Raw genomic sequence first — 12301 nt, 5'->3', positions numbered from 1 at the left:
TTGACATTCACATCAGTTGCTGGCTGCGTGGTTACTAAGCCACTTTGGGACCATTAAGGGATGGAACAATTTAGGAAATGTGATAGCTTGAACAGTAATGAGCACTCTTCATGGCCAATGGCCTTACCACAAAAGGAATTGGTATTCCACCAGGTTTACTTATTTTCAGTAGTTAAAATCTCTAAAATGTCTTCCTACAACCACAAAAACCAACATATGGCTTGAAAGTGACTAGGTCACATGCACCAAGCTTGCCAGTTATATTATATTACCATTATAATTGTATTATATTAAGAAGCTGCCGCATAAATGTAAAAATAACCGTATGCTGGCATGAAGGTTACTTATTTTAAATGTTTATAATTGGCAACAAACATTGATGACCAACTACTAATGACTGACTGGTACTGCATCATAAAAAACGTTTCTATTGTTCCAAATGCATATATTGTTAGATTTATTTTCCTGCATAAGAGACTGTTGGCATACTCATGCTACAGCTGTAGCAGAGAACAACACAGCAGGTAACAAAATCATCGGTGTGTTTAGGATGTCAAAATATAATTAATGCACACTTGGTAGGATCTGTTTTTACAATTTGAGCAGAGAATATGTTTGGCAATGTACAGACTACAGACATCAACAATGGTTCTTGAATCCTGACGACATGCGACTCATTATGAAATGGGAGTTAAATTATATAACAAGGAAGAAAATCCTTTTCAGCACTCCTTGACAATGGACACTCGGGACTGGCTTATTGTTTGAGCCAGGCCTGCACTTAGAGACCTGAAGTAGTCGATGAATGGGGGCAACATAAAGCCTAGGAAGCAACTTGTTGAACTAGCAACAGTCACGCGGTATCTGAAAACTGGAACAGGGTGTCTCAGATTGAAGACTAGATAGGAACACTTGGTCCGTAATGTTAAACTTCAATCATATCAATACAATGATACAATTTGATGCCAAAGGTGCATAAAATGTTTATAGACTTGCTGCTCAGGCACCACCAGCGGTGTTGCGTAACAGGACGAAGATTCTGGGGCGTACTTACCAGGTGATATGGGTCGGCTGGAGCTGGGGGAGGGGGTGTACGGGATGGGGCTCGACACCGTCCTCGCTCGCAGGCCCTGCGCAGACATCTCGTTGAAGTACCTGACAGGATGAGATGACCTGGGTTACGACACACATTAGTTCCATCAAAATGCTTTTCATTTCATTTTTACCTAAGAAATAACATCACAGGCACTAAAAGAATAATATTCTTTTAGTGCCTGTCATGTTATTTCTTACAATATTATTCTGTTGCAGTGGACTCACACAGGGTTTCCTTTGCTGCAGCACCTCAAGAACAAAGGAAAATGTCATCTATGTGTTACTTTGATACTAAGAAACTAATCACAACGAACCCAACATTACTGGTAACAATTAGAACCGCAGGCTCAACACCTCTTCAGACTACAAGGTACTCAACGACCTAACTCCACTCGCTGCAGAGCAGCAGTTCCGATTTTGGGATATTGTGTTTGGGAGTAGAGTATTGGATGGAAAGACAGACAAACCAACAGACATTTATTACCATCCTTAGGACCCTGCCCCTAGTGCGGCTAGAATGTTTTTAAGCCCACATCCTCTACCTCAGGGTTTTTAAGCCCCCCACCCTCTATCTCTCTGCATCCACTTCCAGGCCAGGTCAGTATTTAGTCTGCAACTGCTCTGTCCCCCAAGTTGGCTCAACCTAACACACACTACCCGTCCTCCACCAAAATGTGATAATGCTCCAGTCCTGTGCTCATCCCGTCACCACCTCTCCTTGTACCTCTCATCGTCCATCTCCAGACTGGACTCGCTCTCTGACAACTGTCTGCACAGCGCCTCCCTGCGCTCCATCTCTCTCTGGAGTTTCCTCTGCAGTCGGATGTTCTCCTCCCTCATGTGCCGTTCCTCCTCTATGTATTGCGCTCGCTTCTCTGTGTCTGTGGAAGAGGAGACACGCATGAAGGTAGTCAGAATTCACATATACACAGTGACACTACGTTTCAGACGTACAGACATGTACGGCACGGTCAAATTCATGCACAGATTATCACGTCGCTACTACAGCGTACTTCACTTAAAAACGAACAGTATCCCATTGCGTTACTCTTGAACGCATCGTGGCCGGTCGCATCCGTTACGGTTAGGCCACTGACTGACATTTTAATGTGTTAGTATACTTGTTAAGACCATAGGTCACAGAGTACTATGAAAACCTGCAAAACCCGTCTGTGTATCCGTCAGTCATTCCTCCATATATATTATGGTTGTCAGTCCATCACGCCTCGTGAGACGTCACTCTCAAGACTCACACACACGGTTAACGATGGCTCGTTTAATATGTGTGCCTGCCAGACAATCAGCTCGAACGAAGGCAGGTGTAGTCTCTGTGTGTGTGTGTGTTTTGTGTGCGCGCGCGTGTGCGTGCGTGCAATACAGAAAAAGGTTAATAATAATAAAAATGTAAAAAGTACCGAAAATAGTACCGGAAAAGGTACCGTAGCGATTCCCAGGTACCGTACCGATACGAAGGTGAAAGGTACACATCCCTATTCATGAGATGCTGAGCTTTTAGCATTCACCGTCTACCACTTGCTGACAGCAATGCCACAAAATCTAAGTATGTATGTATTTTATGAAGGCGTACTCTTTTCCAGACATAGGTGAAACCTATTGCAACGGTCCTCTGTAATACTTTTTTAAGTCACTTTCGTAAAGCAACCTTTTGGTCAACACGTTTCATTTTTGTCTTTTTGGTCAACAGTTCAGGATGGGTTTTGTGTTTCAAAATAGTATTCAAACAGTCAGAGTTGGTCATAGCGGTCTTCTAATAATATAGCAACTTATTAATAAGAGAGCCTATGATTTTTGTAAGTGACTATGATGTGTGCCTCTTGCCTTGGAGTTGGACTATGTGGCAAACAGGGCCTTAAGTCAGAGTGACCACTCCCTCTAGTGGCAAAAACACGGTAGTGCAAGAATGGCAAATGGATCAAGCATCTATTTTGACTGCATACAATACGTTGTCTTGGTTTGACTCTAAAAGCTATAAAGATGTACTGTTGTACAGTAGGGTTAGGAACTAGTTTCTTAAGAATAACCTGGTCACAGTGGTCAGTAAGCAATAGTGGGTCGTGCTAGGTAGGGCAAGAAAACAAACTCAGAAAATGGGATTATGGGGGAAGATGGATAGTTTGGATACCCAGGAAAAATGTGTATGGCATATCAAAAAGGTCAAACATGGACTTCAATTCATAGAGCATCTATTTTTCATTTTGGGACATCAAGAGTGTCATTTCCAATATTAGCGTTTTTGGTACCACTGCAGCTCCCGTTTGAAAAACACACTAGCCTTCAGTGTCATGTTGGAAGACACAGTCATAGACTGTAGTGTAGAGTAAAGCTTTCTCTTTTCTAATAATAAACATTAAACAAGGTAAATAGTCACATAAATGTGCAGTGAGAACAATGTAGTGCCTCCAAGAAGCTTGGATACCATGTAAACAACCAACCTATGATCTGTTTTAACAACATGCTAAATCATAATCTCAACATGTTGAGATAAAACAAATTGAAAAACAAAACCAGAAATAACCAAGATGAGTAAAAAAAGAAATAGCATCAAGATACAAAGAGAGTGAAGTACTAGGCCAACTAGGGGGTGAGGTAGCGTGGTCGAGGGTGTTTTACGGAAGGCTCGGGCAGCATTTCCGTGTTAGCTAAGTCTAGCTTAGTCTAAGTGAGTGGGGAGGGTTGCAGGGTTGGATCAAGTCTTGAAGGTATGGGGTTGCCATGCCTTTGGCTGCCTTGCAGGCCGACATTAGTATTTTGTACTGGGTGCGGGCAACAACCGGAGCGGAAATTACTACTGTATCATCAACACACTAATATTTATGAAAAGCAATTGGTGCACTCGCCAATGTAGTATTAACTAACTGTTTTTATATATTATTTCCACAAAAATAATAATTATTGCGACCAGATTACTATGAAAACCGGCAAAACCTCAGTGACTCCATCACACCACCATATATGGAAGTCCGTCACGCCACTATATACATGACCTGTTCTGACATTCCATATGTTGATCCCTCCCCACCCGCCCTTCCTCTTCCATGTCTCCCTTTTGACTGATACCTGTCCATTTACACTCTAGACGTGCCCGCCCCAAAGTTATTAGTGCAGCTGCACCCGGCAGCCGGCGAAAACTAGAGTTCTCAACAGGCCCGAAAATTAAGGCCCGGCCCTACCTGGGCCCTCATCAAACCCTGTACACTCAAGACACTGCCCCCGCTGCCACCCTTAGATCTCCCTATATGGAGCTGACCTGTTCTGACATTCCATATGTTGATTTGACCTCATCAAATCCTGTATACACTCAAGACACGCTCCAAATATGGCCAGAATTCATACCATGTTGATCTGTCCCCCCATGCCAAAGCGCCAGCGCACGCCCAGAAGTCTGCAGTCACCCAGGTGGATGCGTGCACGCAACCTCTCCCTTTTGGGCGACTTACTGGTATGCTGTATCTATAAGCAATATTGAGGTATCAAATCAATACAATCCTACAAATACCTATAATATATCTAAGTAATAGTGGCCTAAACAACGTTTTAGCAGCACAGAAATGTGACCAGCGACGCAAGATTAGAATGAGTGGATTAATCTGGTAAAAAAAATAAAGTAACGACGATCTGTACTCAAAATCTATGCAAAATGAAGTCATCGCAGTGCGGTGCTGTGCTCCTCCCAGCAATAGCCGTTGACGCACAAGGACAACTCAAGAGTCACTTCTCAGTGCCACAGGCTTCCGCAAGCTCTGTACAGCTCTGTATCAATTACTGACGGGTGTCGTGTTCCTCCAACACCGACCCAAGCAGGATGAGGAGGTTTATTAGGACAGACAGTTGAGACTGACACTCTACATAATCTGAGAGATGTTTGAAGGAGAGCAGCTCAGTAGCCATTTGGCTTTGGCTATGAGGGGTGTAGCAGAGTATGTGCGAGTGAGTGCATGTTTCAATCTTTCTGAGGCTGGATTAAATTGTAAACTAAACCCGACCACATATAAACTAGTCCAAACACGTTTCGGGTCAAGTACAGCCAAAATAACATGCAGGCAATGTGTGCGTAGACATGAGCTTGTAGATCTATTATTTTCAAAAAGCCATGTATTATGTTTGAAGGTTCATGTTTTAGGTTGTTATTGGAGAAAGTAAAAGATTTTTTCATTTGCTGCTTTCTTTCATTTTAACGATTTTAGCTATTTTGACAGGGGGGCAGGGGCATTTGAACAAGTGGCTAAATATGTATTTTACTATTTTTACGGACATTTTTATTCTTTTTACGGACACATACACAGTTTGAGTGAAGTTGTGTTAATAACACCACCTGGACATGCACATTGCACGCACGCTTGACCCATCGTTCGCAAGAGTCACACAGGCACAGGGTGAGTTCTGCTCCATTTATCAGCCAGTAAACAACATGCTGTTAACGCTGAGCTATACTTCTCTGGGGCCGTGCACGTACGTGGCTATCCATGCGTGTGCGAAAACCGCGGTCAGAGTTAAACAGTTTCCAAAACACTAAAAGTGTACAATTTGGGAAAGTGAAAAAAGGGCTAAACAGTTGGGTGCATAAGCTAATGGTCAATGGGGCCGTGTGCAAATTCAGATCAATTGCTGAGGAGATGTGGAAAGTAATGACTTTCGATGACAGACATCTCTAAAGTTATAGGTAGGCAAGTGGCTATCAACAGACACACCCGCTGTTCAGCCATAAGTCTGCATTAAGGAAATTGGATGTGGCTCCCACCCATTCAAAATAGTTTAAAAAGACTCGTACAAAAATACAGACTTCACAGTGGGCAAGATCCTTTTTTTAACCCGTCTGTAAAGCACTTTGTAACTATATGTTTGGAAAGGTAAGTAAGTAAATGTGCTATACAAATAGAATTAATGAATGAATTAATTTAGTGCAAGTTCTACATAAATCCACACTTCTCTTTAGTGCACATGAACAGTCCCAAACTCAACTAAAGGCTCACTCAACAGGGGGTTGGCAGTATCCTGTTCCACTCGATACATGTAACCAAGCCATCGCCGGGGCATAAGGTGAATTTGCCAGGTGGAGCGAAATGCCTTCACGACGGACGACGTACGTCGCAACGTATATTTTTCCGTCGCAACGTATATTCGAGTACGTCCTGGCGTAAATATCAATTCGTCCCGGCAGAACGGACTCGTCGCGGCTATATCTACCCGTTTGCGACGTAATATGTTGGCTATTATTTTCCGTCGCGCCAGAACGGGACTCGTCGCAGCTATATCTACCCGTTGTGGCGTGAGCTGGACTCGTGGCGGCAGAACGTGACTCGTCGCGACTATATCTACCCGTTTGCGACGTGCGCCTCGCCGGTCCGGTCTCCAGGCGAGCCTGCGTCCTTCATATATTTTTTTTTCTGCTCTCGTTGGACTTAACTTTAAAAGTCCAATGGAACACCTCTTTGTAACGGGTCGCTGTAGTATAGTGGTCTAATTCCTCGCCTCTCTATTCTTTTTTGCTGAGGACGCTGGTTCAATTCCCGCTCGCGGCAAACCAAAATTATTATATTTTAGACAGACAGACAGACAGACAGACTGCCTGTCTGCCTGCCTAATGTATTGTAAATAATGTATTCATTCCATACGGCTATTTTTTTTTAATATAAAAACTTTTGTCTTTCGCGCGATTCGAACCAGCGTCGTCAGCACCAAAACATTGAGAGGCGAGTGATTAAACCGCTGGACTACAGCGGCCATACGTTACAAAGAAGTGTTTCATTGGACTTATAAAGACAATAGCACCCAGCTGCAGTCTCGCAAGGGGAGGGACCGGAAGTGCTTTTATTTCCGGCTTCCACGTGCACAAGCGCACATACACGCACGCAAAATATAATGCGCGTGCACGACACGCACTTGCTGGTGCGCGCTTAAATGCCGGGTGTATATAGTACCATCTGTGCTTAAACATAATTACGTGGTCGGTTTGGAAAAGTTTGAAGTAGTTTGTTGTAGGTAATATTTTAATTGAAAGCTTATTAGTTGGTGGTATAAGTGTGCATATTTGAAGAAATGCAAATCTAACAATAATAAAATGATATGCAATAATAGGCTAGGCCTATATGGTCGATTATAACATAATGATATCAAGGCATTTAAGTAATGTAATAAGTTGCTATAACCCCGTACCCCTGTCCCACACACACCATGTCCAGACCATAGATCACAGACACACGACCATATGCATTTAATTTACTATGAAAACCTGCATTTCCCGTCAGTCAGTCAGTAAGTGTGTCATGTCACGCCTCGTGTCATGCCTCCATATATGGTCACGCCTCATGACACGTCACACCGCCATATATGGCCGTTTCCATATGATATAAGATCCCGACACTGACCTCATCAAACCCTGGATAGCCATACATTGAAAAGACTGGATCATCACCTAGATCTCCATATATGGAGCTGAGGCGGCCAGCAACTCTACATCTGACCTCATAATGTAATAATCAGCTCATAATGTAATTAAAAGACGAGCACATAACTTAATAGATTTTTCTATAATGTAATAATGTGTTACATTAACACATTGTATGCTAGAGTTTTCTATTTGCTCAGGCTTGCTGGTGCTAAGCGATTAACATTGGACTTTTGAACTTTTTAGGGGCCCACAGCGAGGGGCCTCTTATAGCTAGAATCACATCGCATAAATAAAAAGTAGGCCAAACATGTCCACTTCAATTAAAAAAAAAAATTATGATTCTACCATCTTCCATTCTGGAGATATTGACCTTTTTCTAAAACCTGCTTTTGAAGGCACGCTGCTCGCTTGAAAAAACAGCAGAGATATGGAAGGTTGAAGTTGACAGACATTGACAGACAGATATAAAAATGAACACAAATAATATCATATACATACTACACACTGAATGAAAGCCCTGAATGTCTACTTTTAGGAGGAAAACAAATACACATGGTCCCATGTATAGTTTGTCAGTAATTGGCTATTGAATGCAGCTTGCGCCCACCAGAGAGGATTTCAGAAAATGCATGGACCAGAAGAACTATTATTCACAAAATAAGGCCTATAGCGAAATGTACATACTATATACCGTATGAAACAGAAGACTCTCTGCTTTCATAAGAAAAATACTTCTACTGTAATAATAATGAAAATCACACCCCTGTGAAGTGAGCAGTGCAATGTTGCGCAACATTGCACTGCTCACTTCACAGGGGTGTGATTTTCATTATTATTACAGTAGAAGTATTTTTCTTATGAAAGCAGAGAGTCTTCTGTTTCATACGGTATATAGTATGTACATTTCGCTATAGGCCTTATTTTGTGAATAATAGTTCTTCTGGTCCATGCATTTTCTGAAATCCTCTCTGGTGGGCGCAAGCTGCATTCAATAGCCAATTACTGACAAACTATATTTGTATATATTTGTATATTTGTTTTCCTCCTAAAAGTAGACATTCAGGGCTTTCATTCAGTGTGTAGTATGTATATGATAATAATTTATTTATGTTTATATCTGCCTGTCAATCTCTGTGACTTTAAACCTTTATAACTCGCTATGATAACTTCATGAGGAAATGCTCACTTCACAGGGGTGTGATTTTTATTATTATTACAGTATTAGTTTTTTTCTTATGAAAGCAGAGGGTCTTCTGTTTCATACGGTATATAATATGTACATGTCGCTATAGGCCTTATTTTGTGAATAATAGTTGGACCTGAACAACTGCATTCAATAGCCTGACAAACTGTACATGGGATCAATATTATGTATTTGTTTTCCTCCTAAAAGTAGACAATTAGGGCTTTCATTCAGTGTGTAGTATGTATATGACAATAATTTATTTATGTTTATTTTTATATCTGCCTTCAGAACGATAGTATAACGGTGAGATGCGTTACTGGATCGGTGAGTTTAGTGGTTGAGGTTGACATGTCTGGACATGTTTGAGGAAAGAAGCACAGGAGAGAGAGATGATCAAATAACTGGCTGCTTTGTTGGACAACGCTATCTTCACTTTGTTTGGGCAAAGAAGCAGAGATCAGCGATGGAAAAGAGTTTTATCCACGGCAGATAAGTAATGACGTATTATCGAGGGACCGCCATGATCAACTAACTGCCTGGGACCGAGGCTACGTTGTCACCAGCCAATGCAGCCATCGCTATCCGTTGTGTGATTGTAGCCTTTTTATTCATTATAATTGCAGTGATAAGACCTATATCACAGCCGGGCGTCTCTCTCGATACCGTGGATATAGCCTACACCCTACATCCACAATCACACAACGGATAGCGATGATGGCTGCATTGGCTGACGAAGACGTAGGCAGTAAGTTGATCATGGCGGTCCTTCGATAATACGTCATTACTTATCTGCCGTGGATATAAAGCTCTTTTCCATCGCTGATCGTGCTTCTTGCCCAAACAAACAAAGTGAAGACGCGATGGCGATACACACAACGGATAGCGATGGCTGGTGAAGACTGAAGACGTAGCCAGGCAGTTAGTTGATCATGGCGTGTGCCGTGTGCGTGTTGAAAACGTTATGAAATGGCGATCGTTGAAGATTATTCTTGGTTTATATACTGGCAGAGGGCAAATCGACACGACTGCGTTATATCTTTTTCCGAGAATGAGTGAGCGGTGCAAGGCGATCGCAAGGCGCAGTGGGGCCTGGGGGGGGGAACTCAAACTGCCAAAGCGATCAAGAGACTCCCCCCACAAAGCTTCCTCGGGAGAAACCATGTAGAAACAGGAGGGGAGGGGGAATCGAGTGTATTCACAGACACTAGAGTATGGGTAACTCCATTTTAGATGCCCTGACATCTGCGTTGGTCTATGCCGTTGCCGTGCAGACCCATACGTGTAATGGAGGCATTGGAGGAGGGAGCGTCTTCGCCACAGACAGACCTCTTTTCAGGAGGGAGGGGCTTTTTACTCCCGGATCACATATTGGAGCTTCCTGGAGACGAAAGCTGTTATTTTCTTCGGTGTCCTGGAGCATAGGACGTTGATGTACAGTAAGCAATAAAAAAACGTATAAAACGTATACATACGCTTCGCGCGTACGGCGTTCGATATTAATAAAGCGTATGGATACGTTTCCAGCATTTTTTGTGTTAAGAACCTCCACATAGGCGACTCATACTGTAATAAAACTTCATAATGCAATAATGTCTTTATAATGTATGAGCTGATTATTACATATTGCATTATATTTCGCGTGCGTGTATGTGCGCTTGTGCACGTGGAAGCCGGAAATAAAAGCACTTCCGGTCCCTCCCCTTGCGAGACTGCAGCTGGGTGCTATTGTCTTTATAAGTCCAATGAAACACTTCTTTGTAACGTATGGCCGCTGTAGTCCAGCGGTTTAATCACTCGCCTCTCAATGTTTTGGTGCTGACGACGCTGGTTCGAATCGCGCGAAAGACAAAAGTTTTTATATTAAAAAAAAATAGCCGTATGGAATGAATACATTATTTACAATACATTAGGCAGGCAGACAGGCAGGCAGACAGGCAGTCTGTCTGTCTGTCTGTCTGTCTGTCTAAAATATAATAATTTTGGTTTGCCGCGAGCGGGAATTGAACCAGCGTCCTCAGCAAAAAAGAATAGAGAGGCGAGGAATTAGACCACTATACTACAGCGACCCGTTACAAAGAGGTGTTCCATTGGACTTTTAAAGTTAAGTCCAACGAGAGCAGAAAAAAATATATATGAAGGACGCAGGCTCGCCTGGAGACCGGACCGGCGAGGCGCACGTCGCAAACGGGTAGATATAGTCGCGACGAGTCACGTTCTGCCGCCACGAGTCCAGCTCACGCCACAACGGGTAGATATAGCTGCGACGAGTCCCGTTCTGGCGCGACGGAAAATAATAGCCAACATATTACGTCGCAAACGGGTAGATATAGCCGCGACGAGTCCGTTCTGCCGGGACGAATTGATATTTACGCCAGGACGTACTCGAATATACGTTGCGACGGAAAAATATACGTCGCGACGTACGTCGTCCGTCGTGAAGGCATTTCGCTGTCTCTCGAATTTGCATTTAGATAAGTCAGTTATACGGTTTTCATGGGGATGAAGGATGACTGCTTCTGAAGGAGTTTGAATGGCTGTGACTGTAGGTCGGTCCCTTTACTCACGTTGCAGCTCAGTGGTGCGAAGGCTCTTCTTCAGCCTCTCGACCTCGTTCTTTAGGAAACGGATGTGTCGCATCATGTTCTCTGGCGAGTCAATCTCCATGGACACATCTCTGGGGGAGGGGGGAGCCGAAACGGGCTGGTCCAACTTCTCCTGAAGGATTCTGGTGTGACCAAAGAATACACACAAACACACGCCATGAATGTGGCGAGTCTGGCATGATGATGACAGAACTGTCTCTTTGGGGTCGTGTTCACAGAAAGCGCTTTTCTGCCATGCATTTCTAAGACCATCGTGTTTCAGCACTCTGGCATATACAATTTTTTTGTCAAGCGCCCTGGGTCCCTCGAGTAGAAAATGGTTAAACGTTTGGAGAGTAGCCGCTTATCTGTGTATGTGTAGCTCTCGACATGATATCCAAAAAGTGCTCCGCCACTCAAGAAGTACTTTCTGAGGACACTGCCCCCATTTGTTATTTATTACACTTTGTTGTCCGACATTGCATTGTGACACGTTGCAATACGTGTTCAAAACAAGGACAGGAGGCTGGAAGCCGTTAAGCTTAGTGAAACGCTGAGCTTCTCAAAACCGCAGACCAATGCGTGCACTGTGCACAGCTCTGCCTCGCTTACACCTTCTGTCTATGGTTGGCAATATGCCAAGAATCTCTTTTCTATCAGAAATGTGGAAAGATTTGGATGGTGCAGGTTTTTTAAGGGAAAAATGTATTAATATGGATATAAATAAGTAAACAGTGATTCTCTGGCAAATACATGGACATTATATATAATGATACGATTAAAAAAAACTATTTTCCGAAGCAGTTACTATATCGTTACACCGACTACTTTACATACTAGCTCACTTTGGCTGCAGATGTATTGTTTATCCATCTACAGATGGAAAATTGTCTACTGGAAATAGGCTTGGAGTCGGTACCTTTTCTCAGCCTCCAGTTTGTCCATGCGTTTCCACAGTCTGTTGACCAGAGCTTCCTGCTCCTGCTCTAATGTGTTCTCAAGGTCGATCTTTTCGCGCCTCAGCTGGAG

The 12301-nt window shown here is 43.1% G+C and overlaps 1 protein-coding gene across 1 annotated transcript in view; it reads right to left on the bottom strand.

Moving 5' to 3' along the window:
- Nucleotides 1-12301, bottom strand: part of LOC310865435 (coiled-coil domain-containing protein 6-like) — a 49454-nt gene that overhangs the window by 18779 nt on the left and 18374 nt on the right. The window contains exons 4-7 of the mRNA XM_083774548.1: nt 12192-12295; nt 11255-11415; nt 1820-1976; nt 1055-1155 (exon numbers count right to left, since the gene is read on the bottom strand). Of these exons, the coding sequence (XP_083630674.1) occupies nt 1055-1155; nt 1820-1976; nt 11255-11415; nt 12192-12295 (523 nt within the window). The remainder of the gene's footprint in view (nt 1-1054; nt 1156-1819; nt 1977-11254; nt 11416-12191; nt 12296-12301) is intronic.

The sequence above is a fragment of the Protomyctophum parallelum genome, assembly GCF_964188405.1.
Source record: "Protomyctophum parallelum genome assembly, chromosome: 10".
NCBI classification, from domain to species: domain Eukaryota; kingdom Metazoa; phylum Chordata; class Actinopteri; order Myctophiformes; family Myctophidae; genus Protomyctophum; species Protomyctophum parallelum.
This window is presented reverse-complemented; position numbering and strand designations above follow the sequence as displayed.